Here is a 16,479-nt window from a genome sequence, read left to right on the forward strand (position 1 = left end):
GAGTTTCAGCGGGTTTTTCTGGTCTGGTCTCACTTCATTTCTCTTCCTGTTGGGAAATAAAACAAACGACTTTAAAAATGATGAAAAAAAAATCTACAAAAAAGACTGTTAAAACTGTACTAATTATTTTATTTTCTGAATTTGTAAACCGATGTATATTTTAAAACAAATAAAATATTTTAAACTTAGTGTTGGGTCTTCGTGTTGTGGTGCTTTCAAGTCTGCTGTACAATGTGTAGTAATACTGCAGTAATACTGTAGTAATACTGTAGTAATGCTGTAGTAATACTGCAGTGATACTGTAGTAATACTGTGTCATTGTCTATGCTTGGCCAGTTATCCATGAAGAAGAAAAATACACCAGACTACACCGCTGGAGAATAATACTCACAAAAGCTAACAGGCTAATATACTGTATGGCTGCCATGCTAACGCAGCTGCAGTAGTTAGCATTAGCGTTGTTAGCGGATGTTAGCGGATGTTAATAAAACGCATCACTTCCTTCCATCACTCTTCCCTCCAGTGTTCAGCGCACCGCTCAGCTCAGAGCCGCTCAGCTGACCCAGGATCAGCTCCTCCTTGGTTCGTTGGCCTCAGCCTCACTACAGACGAGGGGTTTCAAAGTTTTGATGACCGAGGGCCAATTCAGGGACCCGACACCGGATTGAGGGCCTCCCAAGAAAAAACGGAACACAAAATAATTCCAAAACAAATCTTTTCTTTAACAGCCTATTCTAGACTAAATGTCATGCCAATTGTGAATCATGTGAGAAATGGATGTTGTGTTTTCCCATTTGTCCCGTTTGTAGATGTTTTAATGACAGGGTTAGGGTTAGGTAAGGTAGGTAAGGTGCATGTCTACAATTCATGCTTTGGAAATGGTTTGCAGCCAGTAATGTAAAATAAACACAGTTTGTAGTTAATGAGGCTGAACTTTTATGATTGGTATCATAATGGTGTTTTATGTTAAACTCCTTGTGCGTTGCATTCACCTGTGTTCAGATTAGGCAGATCACTCTTTCCGACCCGTGAGGAACAACGAAGTAAACTTTGCTCCATTTCTCCTGAAACTTCCTTTTCTCCTCACTGCCCGGCTCTCCATCTCACTAACCGGCTAACGTACAGAGCTGCAGTGAAGACGTACTCTGTCTCCACGCAACCTTTCCTAACGTGACAGTTTAGCCAGGGGCCCAGTTTCACCCTTCTTAAAAGCAAAGTACTGTACTGTGTGATGTAGGTTGGTTTAAAACTGTATTATTGGAACCGGACCAGACATAAGGCATTTCATCGTGTCACCTTAACTCATCGCGGGCCACCAGAAACGTTTCCGAGGGCCACAATCGGACTATCTGTCGTATGTCTGTTGCTTTGATCAGCTGAAGAAGAAAAGCGTGGATGATGTCACAGCTCATCAGTGATTGGACAAGAGGTAAACATATGTTTCATTCTTTCAATTGGATTTTAAATGCAGGAAGTGCAATCTGATAACAGCTGTTTGTCCCTGTCCTCACACACACGTCTGTCTCCACACACACTCCTGTAATTCTATTGTGAGTCTTGAAAATATCAGATATATTCAACATAAACTCATGTTACAATAGTAATGCAACAACAGCCGTTTGATCAGTCGGATCATTTCAAATTCAAAACAACTGAGGCTGAAACCTGTTTGTTGCTCTCTGGATCCTCTAAGCTGCTTTTTCTGCTCTGATTCTTACTTTGGATTTGGCAGCAGGATTTGATAATGATCATTTTATTTTAAAATGCAGGAAGGACTAAAAATCAACAAGGAAAAAAAGGATCAAATTTTGCAGTTCTCACAAACTCTTTTGTGAGAACTGAGTCAAAGCAAACATAAAAAACTAATATATTATAAGAATATATTAAATGTCCCATATTCTCTTTATTTAGTGTCTTTCTGTCCATTCAAAGCTGTGTGTGTGTGTGTGTGTGTGTGTGTGTGTGTGTGTGTGTGTGTGTGTGTGTGTGTGTGTGTGTGTGTGTGGTGTCATGAACCAAAAACACTCTCAATCCATTTCTCCACGTTCATTTTCCAGCATCTCTCTGAGCCTTACCAAGAACAGGCCGTTTCTGTCTCCGTGTCTTTAAGGCTCATTAATATTAACGACCCTCCGTTCCGATCGGCTAACCGTTTCCAGAGTGAAACGTGAGACGCCGCGGCCCGGCGGCTACAGGTAGGGAAAACTCTCCGGTAATAAACGACGACAACCGCTCAACCGCTTTGAAAAAAACACTTTGTTAGTCTATTATTTCTTACAAAAATGATAATGAGCGAACCTTTGTGACATCACAAAGTTACGGAAGTCCAAACGGCTCGTTTAGAGGCTCGCTGCACTAATATGGATTGTGTGGATTTAGTTTTGATACTTTCACCATGTTTAGATAGACCATCCAACTCCTTTATCACCACAGAGGAAGAGGAGTCCTGCTGTACATGATGTGGAGCTTTAAGTTTAAAAGAGTCTTGATAACAAAATTGAGAAGTTGTGTGTGAAGATGAACTCTGATGCAGCTCTCTGTCTCTCCTCCAACTCTGCAGCTGTCCAGATCTTCCACTTCCACATGTCTGAATTTCTTCCGTGCCACATCACCAACTGGTTTCACATTTTCCTGACTGGACCTGAATGGGACATGAGATCTGCCTGTTCACATTCTCTAAACTTTAAATCATTTTATCTGATCGTCTCAACACCACCTGACCAATCAGCTCTCTGTCTGTTCAGGTTCCATCAGAGCTGCTCTTCTACCACTGGACCAAGGTCTGGAGAAGTCACCTGGGGCCGGATTCACCAATGTGTTCTTAAGATAGATCTTAAGAAATGACATAAGAGGAAATTTTAGGAAGTTCTTCAGAAGGCTCTTAAGTGCAATTCCTCAATATTTTCTTAGTAACAGTCTCATTTCTTACGAATTTCTTTAATTTTCCAACTTAAGAACTTCTCAAAATAGGGCCTGAATTATTTCTGGTTAATAAACTTTAGGCTTACTGCCACTGAGGCTAGGAGACAAGGCTAGGAGGCTAGGAGACAAGGCTAGGAGGCTAGGAGACGAGGCTAGGAGGCTAGGAGACAAGGCTAGGAGGCAACCCAAAGTGCTTCCATCTACAAAACAATTGGGGAAAAACCTATTTAGAGCAACTAGAGCAAAGATTTAAACATTGGTTGCTGTTGGTAACTGTAAAATTTGCAGCTTATTTCCAACAGACATGAGACAGAGGCCTACCTGGCCCTACACCAAATAAAGCTTTACAATAAATGTTCATCTTCATGTTAGGTGTAGGGGAACCTATGAAGACTTTGAACTATAACCTACTTGTCTAAAATGTGTTTAAATATATGATATTAGAGGCTTACCTTTTCACTGTAGGAGTTTTAAGACAGGTGAAGGGCCGTCTGAAAGTTAAGAAAAAAATCAACAACAAATTTGACAACTTTCATTTCAAGAATAGCATTTATTCCTAAGTTTTTTCTTAGGAAGAAACATAAGAAAAGAAAGAGAAGAAAAGAAAAAAATGGAACTTGAGAAGATTTTTTTCCTTAAGAGGGTTTTGTGAATCCGGCCCCAGATCTAGATCCTAACAGTAACTACAGCAACAACATCCTCAACATGTGAATATAACCAGCAGTGATGTGTTCAGACAGAGCAGGTGACCTCTGACCTCCAGTCACTGGTCATCATGAGGCAAAACAACTGATAGAAACAAACATCTATAAATACAAAGAGAAGCTTTTTCCCCCTCAGCAGGTAAAGTGAGTTTCAGTGGTTTTCCCTCCACTATGACATGTTACATGTATGTTCAGTATGTTAGATGTGATGTGATGTCAGAGCGGCAGGTGGATCAGGAAGGTCCTGGGTTTGGATCCCCGGTTCTTTCTGGGTTTTTTGGGGGTTTTTTTTTGCTCAAGGTCTTTTTATTGGTATTTAAAGTCATACAAAATGCAATAAATCACAGATACAGTTGGATAAACACAATATCCCCCCCCCCCCATGTTTCTGCTCCAACAGCCTCATCCCTATTTTACCATTTAATAATCTAACAGAATAGATTTCACAAACAATTACATGTCCATATAAATAAAGTCAATGTGACAAGAATGGTAGGTGAGATACAAAAAATAAAATAAATAAAATTTAACGATACAATAAACGATAAAAAAAATTAAGAAATAATGAGTGGTAAGAAAAACATAAAAATTAAATTAAATTAAAAAGTTACAAATAATAAACAAGTAAGCTATAATATGGGGTCAGTATTACAAAACTACAATATCAGTGGCGTCCATTTTTTCTATACAGGTCAAAAATGTCATATTGTCATATAGCATAAAACCACTGAGCACAACCTCTTGTAGAAAAGTGAATTCTCTCCAGTGTCAAATGATGCATAAGGTCTTTCTGTGTTTAAGTTCCATGTTCTCTCCATGTTCTCTCCATGTTCTCTCCATGTTCTCTCCATGTTCTCTCCATGTTCTTTCCATGTTCTTTCCATGTTCTCTCCATGTTCTCTCCATGTTCTCTCCATGTTCTTTCCATGTTCTCTCCATGTTCTCTCCATGTTCTTTCCATGTTCTCTCCATGTTCTTTCCATGTTCTCTCCATGTTCTCTCCATGTTCTCTCCATGTTCTCTCCATGTTCTCTCCATGTTCTCCTGGTTCTCTGCACAGCTCAGACTGAACCGCCCAGAGAGCTGAAGCCTGTTTCTGTCTCTGTGTTTTCTCTGTGACGGACTGGCGGCCCTGCACCCAATGCATGCTGGGATAGGCTCCAGTGACCCTGCAAAAGCGGTATGAAAAAATCATTTTGTGATACTTACTTATCACATGTAAGTAAAGTTTATTCATATAGCAGACAAAACAAACAATAAGACAAAACAACAATAAGACAAAACAACAATAAGACAAAACAACAATAAGACAAACCAACAGTAAGACAAAACAACAGTAAGACAAAACAACAATAAGACAAAACAACAATAAGACAAAACAACAGTAAGACAAAACAACAATAAGACAAAACAACAATAAGACAAAACAACAATAAGACAAAACAACAATAAGACAAAACAACAATAAGACAAAACAACAGTAAGACAAAACAACAATAAGACAAAACAACAATAAGACAAACCAACACAGAGTCACAGAGGGACAGAGGTCTTCAGCTGCTGTTTGAAGTCAGCAGAGTCTCAGATCTTCAGTCCAGCAGAAGATCTCTCCACAGCTTCAGGTCTTGTTCACACTAAGCCGGTAGATTTGAAAAAGCTTTATTTCTCTGTTTTGTCCGTCCATCTCGACACAAACTTTCCACTCAAATATAAAAACGGTGGTTTGGTGATGTAGCGGACGGGAAAACGGAGCTTTTTGCAGAACAGTAAATGCATTTCTTCAAATCATTCCTACAAACAGATCCACAGTGGATTACCTGCTAAAGCTCATAACTTGCTCCAAATCCTGTTTTATCTCTCAAAAGTAAATATTTATGTGAAAGAACAAGTCAGTCCATCAGAATGACAAGTCCTTGTGTCGTTGTTTACAAACAAGAGTCAAAATGCTGAGTCATGTTGTCAGTATGACAGTGACTCTAAGTGTTTTCTGATGTAAACTATAGGAAAGCTTTTCATGACAATGACTGAAAATACACAAAGCTGCTCTTTCTTTCTCTGTCTGGCAGATTGAGTTTGAACAGAACAAAGAGAGACGTCACTGTGGGACACTGGACAGGATTCACATTCACCTTTTACTGTTTGTTCTGTAATGTGTGGACAGACCAGGTCACTGAGACACAGACGAGAGACAGACAAGACTGTTTTACAGCTCTGCACAGCACAGAGGAAAAAATACTAAATTAGAAATGTAAACATAGGAAACACCTTTAGGCAGAAGTGTGCAGGAAGCTGTGGGGGGGAAGCACAGTGCAGTCTGTCTGCTCCTGACTTCCTGTCTGTCTGCTCCTGACTTCCTGTCTGTCTGCTCCTGACTTCCTGTCTGCCTGCTCCTGACTTCCTGTCTGTCTGCTGTTTCAGAGAACTGGCTGATCATTGGCTGATCTAACGCTTCACACATTCCCCTTCATTAGTGAAAGTCAAGATTCATCAATTCAGGACACATTTACAAAAACAGTCTAATAGAAATGTATAGAAAATATGTTATTATGACAACTGGTTCAACCATTTTGCATGTAATGACTTCTGCAGTGAAGTGATGCCTGGATGTTTTGGGAGGTGAGACTATCCAACACAGAACCAGTAAAATACATTTTGATCAACAGAAGCAATTGATAATGTAGGAAACAGCAGACAATTGTACATAATTATTTGCATGAATGTGCCAAAGCATTTAGTTTGTTCTAAAGAATGAGAAATGAGAAACTGAGTTTGGAGAATTTCAATTCTGATCTGAGAACTGAACCAAAGCCGGTGAGAAGAACTGTAATGAGACAGACACACACAGGACCGAGGATAAAAACATGAAGGTCTGACCTCAGGTCTGTCTTCACCCAGCTGATTAGATTATTATTAATATTGATGAATGATGTCATCATCTATCAGCAGAGTCAGACACACGAGGTCAGGAGCTAAAAATATTTAATGAAACCAGTTCATTAATGTTGATGAATGATGAGATAATCACCTTCACATAATAACCTGCTGATGGAGGTGTGTGTGTGTGTGTGTGTGTGTGTGTGTGTGTGTGTGTGTGTGTGTGTGTGTGTGTGAGTTTCTGTGTGTGTGTGTGTGTGTGTGTGTGTGTCTCTGTGTGTGTGTGTGTGTGTGTCTCTGTGTGTGTGTGTGTCTCTGTGTGTGTGTCTCTGTGTGTGTGTGTCTCTGTGTGTGTGTGTGTCTCTGTGTGTGTGTGTCACTGTGTGTGTGTCTCTGTGTGTGTGTGTGTGTCTCTGTGTGTGTGTGTCACTGTGTGTGTGTCTCTGTGTGTGTGTGTGTCTCTGTGTGTGTGTGTCACTGTGTGTGTGTGTGTGTGTGTGTGTGTGTCTCTGTGTGTGTGTGTCTCTGTGTGTGTGTGTCTCTGTGTGTGTGTGTCACTGTGTGTGTGTGTGTGTGTGTGTGTGTGTGTGTGTGTGTGTGTGTGTGTGTGTGTGTCACTGGACAGCGGCTGTGTTTGTCCTTGTCTCCTGGCAACAGGTGGTATTGATCGGAGCTGTCCATAAATTATTTATAATTAATGAATAATTAATTATTTTTTCCACCGTTGCGTTCAGCAGCTGTTCTGTCAGGAGGCCGCCGCCCCCTTCTGATGATGTCACACTGCCTGTCAATCACCTGCCTGCTGTCTGTTTTCCTCCAAACTCTCACTCTGAAACAAAGAGGTTCTCTGTAGAACCAGAACGACTCAAAGAACCCTCTGAAAGATCTGAATAGAACCCAGTGTGGTTCTTAAAGAGCTCCTCGATCCTGCTGGTTAGGAACAGTTCATTTGTTCTAAAAGGGTTCTTTACAGCATCATAAAGGTTCTGTGTAGAACCAGTTGAGCATGGTGCTGTGGAGAACCTTTCTTTATCAGCGGTTCTCAATCCTCAAGACCCAGAGTTCTGCTGGTTTCTATTCTAGTCTCTCAGAGCAGCAGCAGAACCCAGAACCGGTCTGAACGGTTCTAAAGGATCCAGAGGTTTTACTCACTGTTCTGTTTGAATCTGTCTGTTATCTGTCTGTGTGATGTCATCATGACTGACTGCTCTGTGTGATGTCATCATGACTGACTGCTCTCTCTGTGTGATGTCATCAAGACTGACTGCTCTCTCTCTGTGATGTCATCATAGAACACTGATGCTGGCTTGTTGCAGGCTCCAGAGACTTCAGTCTTCGTCTTTCTGCCTCAAAGCTCTGGGACTCTTCTCTCTGCCTGTAGATCAGGGCAGCAGCTCACTGAATATTTTTAAAAGAAAGATAAAAACTTCTCTTCACTTCAGCCTTTAACTCTCTGACTCTGATTCAGGCCTCAAACTCTTTCTTTGCACTTTGCTTCACTCTGCTGCACTTCTTTTAAAATGTTTTATTTTACTTGATTTTATGCATTCTATGTACTCTATTTCTTAACTTTATTTTTATTATTAATATTCAGTGGGTTTTATTCTCCATCTTATTTTACATTAATTATGGCATTCTATCCCTTTTTTTATGCTCATTCTGTGTCTATTTCCATGTGAAGATCCATTCTATGTTTTCTCTATATTTTCTATTTTCTCTCATCTTTATCTTATTTTCACTATTATCAAGTTTTATGTGAAGCACTGTCATGTCATTTCTTTGTTGTAAAGCACTTTGAGCTGCACTTCTTGTATGAAAGGTGCTATACAAATAAAGTTTATCATTATTATTATTATATTATTATTATTATATTATCATGACTGCCTGCTCTCTGTATGATGTCATCATGACTCTCTCTCTGACCTGCAGCGCCTCCTGCTGGACAGCAGAGAACCTGCAGGGTTCTGCAGCAGAACGTCAGGAAGAACCACCCAGCAGACGTTCAGAAGGAGAACAGTGTTTAATAAGCTTCTGGTTCTACAGAGACATCAGCAGAACGGTTCCTCAGCTCCTCAGCTGGCTGAAGTATTCTTCCAGAACGTTCTCCAGGTCCTCCTCGCTGTAGTCCCGCACCTGGAGCAGATCGTCCTGCGCTCCGCGGATCATGGCTGACAGAGCTACACACACACACACACACACACACACACACACACCTGTCAAACTCATCAATATTCAGGATTGGGCGGGTCTACAGGTTCAGCTGAACTGTGATTGGTTCTTTGTCGTTAACAGGCATCAGACCGATGAGGAAATTATAATAAATTTAAATATTAACAGTTCAGAGTTTTGTCTTTCACGTTACAAAGTTACACTGATGGAATAATCAGTAATGTAGTGATGTCAGCAGTATTACCAGAAGTAGTAGTAGTTTTTGTAGTACTATTACTAGTATTATGTAACTAGGGAAACTGGTTCTAGTTGTAGATCTAGTTCTGGTTTTAGTTGTGGTTCTATATAGTTCTAGTTCTGGTTGTGGTTGTGGTTCTAAGCGGACCCCAGCCCCTCAGCAGGCTGGAGGTCCAGACAGAGGAACCGGGTTCTCACTTCGTCCAGACGCAGGACGGAACAGACAGAAGATCTTCTTCTCCATGGCGACGGCCCGGCCCAGCTCATACCCGACCCCCAGAGAGGGCTGGGTCACCTCCGCCACGATGACTGAGACAGAGGTCAGAGGTCAGAGGTCAGAGGTCAGAGGTCACAGAGCAGACAGCTGAGGTCATCCTGAGGTCACCACCTTCACCTGGAACACCTGACTGATCACAGTCCTTTACACTCTTATTAGATCATAGATTACAGATTATAGATCAGTATGGCAGCAGATGACAGACAGGTTATAGATCATAGATTACAGATTATAGATCAGTATGGCAGCAGATGACAGACAGGTTATAGATCATAGATTACAGATTATAGATCAGTATGGCAGCAGATGACAGACAGGTTATAGATCATAGATTACAGATTATAGATCAGTACGGCAGCAGATGACAGACAGGTTATAGATCATAGATTACAGATTAAAGATCAGTACGGCAGCAGATGACAGACAGGTTATAGATCATAGATTACAGATTATAGATCAGTACGGCAGCAGATGACAGACAGGTTATAGATCATAGATTACAGATTATAGATCAGTATGGCAGCAGATGACAGACAGGTTATAGATCATAGATTACAGATTATAGATCAGTACGGCAGCAGATGACAGAGTGTTTACCGTCGGCGGAGCGGAGCCAGTCCATGTCCCGGTGGTGGATCTCCTGGTCTCCCTGAAGCCCCGCCCCCTCTCCTGCAGACAGGACACCTCATCAACACACAGCACCGCACCGCTCAGCTCCCAGCATGCACCTCTGCAGCCGGAGCCTGTCACCTGTCATGCCACTGCTCTGTTGACGGCCATGTTGGCTCAAAACAAACATTCACATTCACAGTGACTGAAAGAGTCACATGACATTTTACTAAAGAACCAAAAACTTCACTGAGTACAAATTAAACTGTCAGTTACAATCCTGTCAGGATGGGTACTAACTCCTAGTAGTAGTAGTAGTACTAGTAATATTATCATTAGTAGGCCTAGTAGTAGTAGTATCAGCAGTAGTATCAGTAGTAGTAGTAGCAGTAGTAGTAGTAGTAGTATCAGCAGTAGTAGTATCAGTAGTAGTAGTAGCAGTAGTAGTAGTAGTAGTAGTATCAGTAGTAGTGGTAGTAGTATCAGTAGTAGCAGTAGTAGTAGTAGTAGTAGTAGTAGTAGTAGTAGTAGTAGCAGCAGTAGTAGTATCAGTAGTAGTAGTACTATCAGTAGTAGTAGTAGTAGTATCAATAGTAGTAGTATCAGCAGTAGTAGTAGTATCAGTAGTAGTGGTAGTAGTATCAGTAGTAGCAGTAGTAGTAGTAGTAGTAGTAGTAGTAGTAGTAGTAGTAGTAGTAGTAGTAGCAGCAGTAGTAGTATCAGTAGTAGTAGTACTATCAGTAGTAGTAGTAGTAGTATCAATAGTAGTAGTATCAGCAGTAGCAGTAGCAGCAGTAGTAGTAGTAGTAGTAGTATCAATAGTAGTAGTATCAGCAGTAGCAGTAGTAGTAGCAGTAGTAGTAGTAGTAGTAGTAGTACTATCAGTAGTAGTAGTAGTAGTATCAATAGTAGTAGTATCAGCAGTAGCAGTAGTAGTAGTAGTAGTAGTAGTAGTACTATCAGTAGTAGTAGTAGTAGTATCAATAGTAGTAGTATCAGCAGTAGCAGTAGTAGCAGCAGTAGCAGTAGTAGTATCAGTAGTAGTAGTAGTAGTAGTAGTAGTAGTATCAGTAGTATCAGTAGTAGTATCAGCAGTAGTAGTAGTAGCAGCAGTAGCAGTAGTAGTATCAGTAGTAGTAGTAGTAGTAGTAGTAGTAGTAGTATCAGTAGTATCAGTAGTAGTAGTATCAGCAGTAGCAGTAGTAGCAGCAGTAGTATCAGTAGTAGTAGTAGTAGTAGTATCAGTAGTATCAGTAGTAGTAGCAGTAGTAGTAGTAGTAGTATCAATAGTAGTAGTATCAGCAGTAGCAGTAGTAGCAGCAGTAGCAGTAGTAGTATCAGTAGTAGTAGTAGTAGTAGCAATAGTATCAGTAGTAGTAGTATAAGTATGTTAGCTAGTCTCAGTTTCCTGGTCATCAGTGTAAAGTCAGTAAACTGAACTGAAAAGTTCTCATGTTGTTGTTGTTGTTGTTTACTGAACTTGTTCAACAGACAGGAAGTGCGTCACTGACCACTTTTAGTTAACCAGTGACAGTAAACACAGACTGTAACCAGTCTCACCAGTATAACCAGAGTGTGTGTGTGTGTGTGTGTGTGTGTGTGTGTGTGTGTGTAACTCCTCACCCCTGTCCGTCAGCTCTCCGTGGCTCACGTGCTCGGTCAGCACGGTCCCGTAGCTCTGCAGCTTCCGGACTGCGGTCTGGTAGAGCGAGACGTCCTGCCGTCCGCCGCGGATACTGCCGCAAAAATAAATCTTCATCTTCAGTCAGATCACAGCAGATCACAGCAGATCACGGTAGATCACAGCAGATCACGGCTCTAATGGCTTCTAGTCCACTCTGTTTGGAACCCAGCAGACTGTCGTTTGGCGCGCTGTATGCAAGTTGACGCACTGCGCGGTGACGTGGCGCTGTACGTCGCAGCGTCAATTAAAGTCTCCTGCTGTAAAGGTTCGTGTTGAAGTTTTCAAAATGGACGATTACTATAAAACAGTAAATCCTGCTCAGATCCACCGACAGGCTCCGGCATGTCTCTTCTTTATGTTTTGGTTTATTTTTAATTTTTTCACCTAAAAAGCTTCTTCTGTTCTTCTATTTAGGGAAGAATTTCAGGTAAATAATTTCCTCCAAAATGTCATTTTCACAGTAAATATTCATAACTGTAAGATTGAAGATGCAGTATTACACTGCTGTGTAAAGTCGTTTCTCACTCTTGTGACATTTCATTACTGAGTGAGCAGAGAACTGTCCCTGTCTGTATCACCTGTCATCACTTCCTGCAACACATCAACTCACAACAGTCAAATTTCATAAAGTTTATTTTCCACCGTCTTCTGTACAATACCTCTATAAATACAATGTAACATGGAAAATAACAGAAAGCCCAAAAACAAAATATTAAAGACAGGTAAATCAAAGAATGTACAAAACTTCAAAGTATTAAATGATTCCATTTTGCCTCGATGTTTTCCATTTCCTCCTGACAGACAGACAGACTCACATGAAGCTGAAGCTGATCAGTGTTTCACAGACCAGACTTCAGTCTGCAGCAGAAACCAAACCAACCAAAAACCCCGAGAAACCAAACTCCACCTGCTGACTGAACGGGTTCAGGTCAGAGGTCAGAGGTCAGGGGCCGGATTCACAAAACCCTCTTAAGAAAAAAAATCTTCTCAAGTGTCATTTTCTTCTTAACTTTAGTCTTAAGAAAAAAATAGGAAAAAATGCTATTCTCAAAAACAGTTCTTATATATTTTCTTAACTTTCTTCTTATGTTTCTTCCTAAGAAAAAACTTGTTCTTGATTTTTTTCTTAACTTTCAGACGGCCCTTCACCTGTCTTAAAACTCCTACAGTGAAAAGGTAAGCCTCTAATATCATATATTTAAACACATTTTAGACAAGTAGGTTATAGTTCAAAGTCTTCATAGGTTCCCCTACACCTAACATTAAGATGAACATTTATTGTAAAGCTTTATTTGGTGTAGGGCCAGGTAGGCCTCTGTCTCATGTCTGTTGGAAATAAGCTGCAAATTTTACAGTTAACAGCAACCAATGTTTCAATCTTTGCTCTAGTTGCTCTAAATAGGTTTTTCCATAATTGTTTTGTAGATGGAAGCACTTTGGGTTGCCTCCTAGCCTTGTCTCCTAGCCTCGTCTCCTAGCCTCCTAGCCCTGTCTCCTAGCCTCGTCTCCTAGCCTCCTAGCCTTGTCTCCTAGCCTCGTCTCCTAGCCTCCTAGCCCTGTCTCCTAGCCTCGTCTCCTAGCCTCCTAGCCTTGTCTCCTAGCCTCAATGGCAGTAACCCTAAAGTTTATTAGCCAGAATTAATTCAGGCCCTATTTTGAGAAGTTCTTAAGTTGGAAAATTAAAGAAATTTGTAAGAAATGAGACTGTTACTAAGAAAATATTGAGGAATTGCACTTAAGAGCCTTCTGAAGAACTTCCTAAATTTTCCTCTTATGTCATTTCTTAAGATCTATCTTAAGAACACGTTGGTGAATCCGGCCCCAGGTGAGCTCCGACACTAAACATCATGTCTCCATTTTGAAAAAACAACCGTCTGTCCCTCTGTCCTGTAAACTGCAGGCTGGCTTCATGCTGAGCTGTCAATCACCTGCTGGTCTCTGCTGCTTCAGACCTGATGGGCAGAAACCGCTTTCTGTCTGTGAACCTGAGCAGACAGACAGGTGTGTGTGTGTGTGTGTGTGTCTGAACAGACAGACAGTGTGTGTGTGTGTGTCTGAACAGACAGACAGGTGTGTGTGTGTCTGAGCAGACAGACAGGTGTGTGTGTGTCTGAGCAGACAGACAGGTGTGTGTGTGTGTGTGTGTCTGAGCAGACAGACAGGTGTGTGTTGACAGGAGCAGGAAGCGTCGCAGCTCATCTGGAGGAACGGAGGGTTCAGTTGTGATGGAGGGAAGCTGACAGAACAGACATGAGGTGTGTGTGTGTGTGTGTGTGTGTGTGTGTGTGTGTGTGTGTGTGTGTGTGTGTGTGTGAGAGAGTGTGTGTGTGTGTGTGTGTGTGTGTGTGTGTGTGTGTGTGTGTGTGTGTGCTCAGTGGGCCTGCAGCAGCGCCCCCAGGCTCCTCACTGTAGCGTTGACAGCAGCAGACAGCTCAGGAACGTCTCTGGCCACCCGCTGCATGGCGGCCATGTTGGAGCCTTCCAACGAGTCCAGAAGACCTGAAGAGAGAGAGAGAGAATACACTGTCAGAGAGGAGGAGGAGGAGGAGGAGGAGGAGGAGGAATACTGTATGTTGTATCATTTCAACACGATCTGATATTCAGATGATGTGACTGTCAGAAACAGCTTCATGTATCTAAGCAGCAGTGGGCGGAGCCTCATGTGTTCAGCAGCAGTGGGCGGAGCCTCATGTGTGAAGCAGCAGTGGGCGGAGCCTCATGTGTTAAGCAGCAGTGGGCGGAGCCTCATGTGTTAAGCAGCAGTGGGCGGAGCCTCATGTGTTAAGCAGCAGTGGGCGGAGCCTCATGTTAAGCAGCAGTGGGCGGAGCCTCATATGTTAAGCAGCAGTGGGCGGAGCCTCATGTGTTAAGCAGCAGTGGGCGGAGCCTCACCCTCCACGATCTTGTGGTAGTTGAAGTGCAGGTAGAGCAGGAACAGCATGTGCAGCAGAGCCAGGCTGCCACACAGCAGCAGGCGGGGGGTCTGGCCCACGGTCCGGGACAGCAGGGCCGCCACCTGGGGAGGGGGGGGGGGAGGGGGGGGGGGGAGAACACAGGTCACGTGACGTGCCGCTCGGCCGACAGAAACCGAGGGGCTGATGGGAAACGTAGTTCTCACCATGCGCAGCGTGGACAGGCCGCCCACCGCCAGCCAGAGGACGTAGAACAGGAAGTGGAAGTGGATGTTGTAGGTGATGAAGAGAACCACGCAGTGACCAAACAGACCATAACCCTGAGGGGGGGGGGGGGGGGGGGGGAGAGAGGGGTTACACAGGGTGGACTGGAGTGGACTGAACTGAACTGTAGTGAACTGTCTGGATGTGGACTGTACTGAACTGTAGTGGACTGTAGTGAACTGGATGTGGACTGTAGCGGACTGGATGTGGACTGTAGTGAACTGGAGTGAACTGGATGTGGACTGTAGTGAACTGGATGTGGACTTTTGTGAACTGGACTGGACTGTAGTGAACTGGATGTGGAATGTAGTGAACTGGACTGAACTGTAGTGAACTGGATGTGGACTGTAGTGAACTCCACTGAACTGTAGTGAACTGGATGTGGACTGTAGTGAACTGGATGTGGACTGTAGTGGACTGGATGTGGACTGTAGTGAACTCCACTGAACTGCAGTGAACTGGATGTGGACTGTAGTGAACTGGATGTGGACTGTAGTGGACTGCCTCACCAGCAGGGACAGCATCTGCAGCATGGTGATCTGGGCGTTCACCAGGTAAGCCAGGAAGTAGATGAAGGAGGAAACTCCGAGCCAGTACCCGAAACACGTTCCGATGGCGGTTCCCATCAGTGTTCCCTCCCTCTGCAGCAGAACAGACCGGAGAACGTTAGAGCAGGGGTCCCAGACTCTTTCTGTCGGGGTCCCAGACTCTTTCTGTCAGGGTCCCAGACTCTTTCTGTCGGGGTCCCAGACTCTTTCTGTCTGTCTGAAACGCCATTTCCTTGAGACTTTAAAGAGGATCTAAACCCCAAAACCTAAATCTGTGTAAAGCCTGACATCTTTGGTGCCAGGTGATGATGTCACCATATTTTGTACTCTGTAGAAGGTGACATCATCGCCAAAGATCAGCCAATAGCAGTTGGCCATTTCAGCAGCATGCTGTTTTCCATCAGACCTCAGGCTTCAGGTTTGGGTTTTGGGGTTTAGATTCTGTCCTCCACACTGAGGACACTGAACTCACCGACCTCACTGCACAGGGCTTCTGGGTAATGTAGTCCTTCAAACTTTATCATATTCCTACAGTTGCCTAGTGGAGCGTGTTGTGAAGGTTTGAAGGCGTGTTGTGAAGGCGTGTTGAAGGCGTGTTGTGAAGGCGTGTTGAAGGCGTGTTGTGAAGGCGTGTTGAAAGCGTGTTGAAGGCGTGTTGTGAAAGCGTGTTGAAGGCGTGTTGTGAAGGCGTGTTGTGAAGGCGTGTTGAAGGCGTGTTGTGAAGGCGTGTTGAAAGCGTGTTGAAGGCGTGTTGTGAAAGCGTGTTGAAGGCGTGTTGTGAAGGCGTGTTGTGAAGGCGTGTTGTGAAGGCGTGTTGAAGGCGTGTTGTGAAGGCGTGTTGAAGGCGTGTTGTGAAGGCGTGTTGAAGGCGTGTTGTGAAGGCGTGTTGAAGGCGTGTTGTGAAGGCGTGTTGTGAAGGCGTGTTGAAAGCGTGTTGTGAAAGCGTGTTGAAGGCGTGTTGAAGGCGTGTTGTGAAAGCGTGTTGAAGGCGTGTTGAAGGCGTGTTGTGAAAGCGTGTTGAAGGCATGTTGTGAAAGTGTGTTGAAGGCGTGTTGAAGACGTGTTGAAGGCGTGTTGTGAAGGCGTGTTGAAGGCGTGTTGTGAAAGCGTGTTGAAGGCGTGTTGTGAAAGCGTGTTGAAGGCGTGTTGTGAAAATGTGTTGAAGGCGTGTTGAAGATGTGTTGAAGGCGTGTTGAAGGCATGTTGTGAAAGCGTGTTGAAGGCGTGTTGAAGACGTGTTGAAGGCGTGTTGTGAAAATGTGTTGAAGGCGTGTTGAAG

The 16,479-nt window shown here is 43.2% G+C and overlaps 2 protein-coding genes and 2 long non-coding RNA genes across 4 annotated transcripts in view; 1 reads left to right on the forward strand and 3 right to left on the reverse strand.

Annotated features, from left to right (window-relative positions):
* Positions 1–8,505: 8,505 nt before the first annotated feature.
* dnph1 (2'-deoxynucleoside 5'-phosphate N-hydrolase 1) lies at positions 8,506–11,672 on the reverse strand. The gene is made up of 4 exons (XM_071513220.1): positions 11,416–11,672; positions 9,781–9,852; positions 9,105–9,215; positions 8,506–8,677 (listed from the first exon to the last, which is right to left on the reverse strand). Exons 1-4 carry the CDS (start codon positions 11,549–11,551, stop codon positions 8,565–8,567), a joined length of 432 nt encoding a protein of 143 aa, XP_071369321.1. The 5' UTR covers positions 11,552–11,672; the 3' UTR covers positions 8,506–8,564.
* Positions 11,673–12,091: 419 nt separating this feature from the next.
* Positions 12,092–13,200, reverse strand: LOC139639153 (uncharacterized). The gene is made up of 2 exons (XR_011694851.1): positions 13,058–13,200; positions 12,092–13,002 (listed from the first exon to the last, which is right to left on the reverse strand). It is a non-coding gene; the product is annotated as an uncharacterized lncRNA (long non-coding RNA).
* Positions 13,201–13,375: 175 nt separating this feature from the next.
* Positions 13,376–13,845, forward strand: LOC139639152 (uncharacterized). Its single transcript, XR_011694850.1, has 2 exons — positions 13,376–13,483; positions 13,547–13,845. It is a non-coding gene; the product is annotated as an uncharacterized lncRNA (long non-coding RNA).
* yipf3 (Yip1 domain family, member 3) overlaps positions 13,737–16,479 on the reverse strand; it is a 9,906-nt gene continuing 7,163 nt past the window's right edge. Inside the window, exons 6-9 of the mRNA XM_071513217.1 lie at positions 15,162–15,293; positions 14,595–14,708; positions 14,369–14,492; positions 13,737–13,975 (exon numbers count right to left, since the gene is read on the reverse strand). Coding sequence (XP_071369318.1) covers positions 13,848–13,975; positions 14,369–14,492; positions 14,595–14,708; positions 15,162–15,293 — 498 coding nt within the window. The 3' untranslated portion in view covers positions 13,737–13,847. The remainder of the gene's footprint in view (positions 13,976–14,368; positions 14,493–14,594; positions 14,709–15,161; positions 15,294–16,479) is intronic.

Source organism: Centroberyx affinis, unplaced genomic scaffold (assembly GCF_046629955.1).
Source record: "Centroberyx affinis isolate AG114_WGS23_722 - 3 ecotype Tasmania unplaced genomic scaffold, CSIRO-AGI_Caff_v1 ptg006892l_1, whole genome shotgun sequence".
Classification (NCBI taxonomy): domain Eukaryota; kingdom Metazoa; phylum Chordata; class Actinopteri; order Beryciformes; family Berycidae; genus Centroberyx; species Centroberyx affinis.

Bases quoted from the DNA above. Each gene is read 5' to 3' on its own strand.
- dnph1 (XM_071513220.1), bottom strand. From the start codon at position 11,551: ATGAAGATTTATTTTTGCGGCAGTATCCGCGGCGGACGGCAGGACGTC. The intron at 9,853-11,415 runs GTGAGGAGTTAC...TCCTGTCTGCAG, and splicing joins CGGAGAGCTGACGGACAGGG to GAGAGGGGGCGGGGCTTCAG. The intron at 8,678-9,104 runs GTGAGAACCCGG...GTGTGTGTGTAG, and splicing joins CCGTCCTGCGTCTGGACGAA to CTCTGTCAGCCATGATCCGC.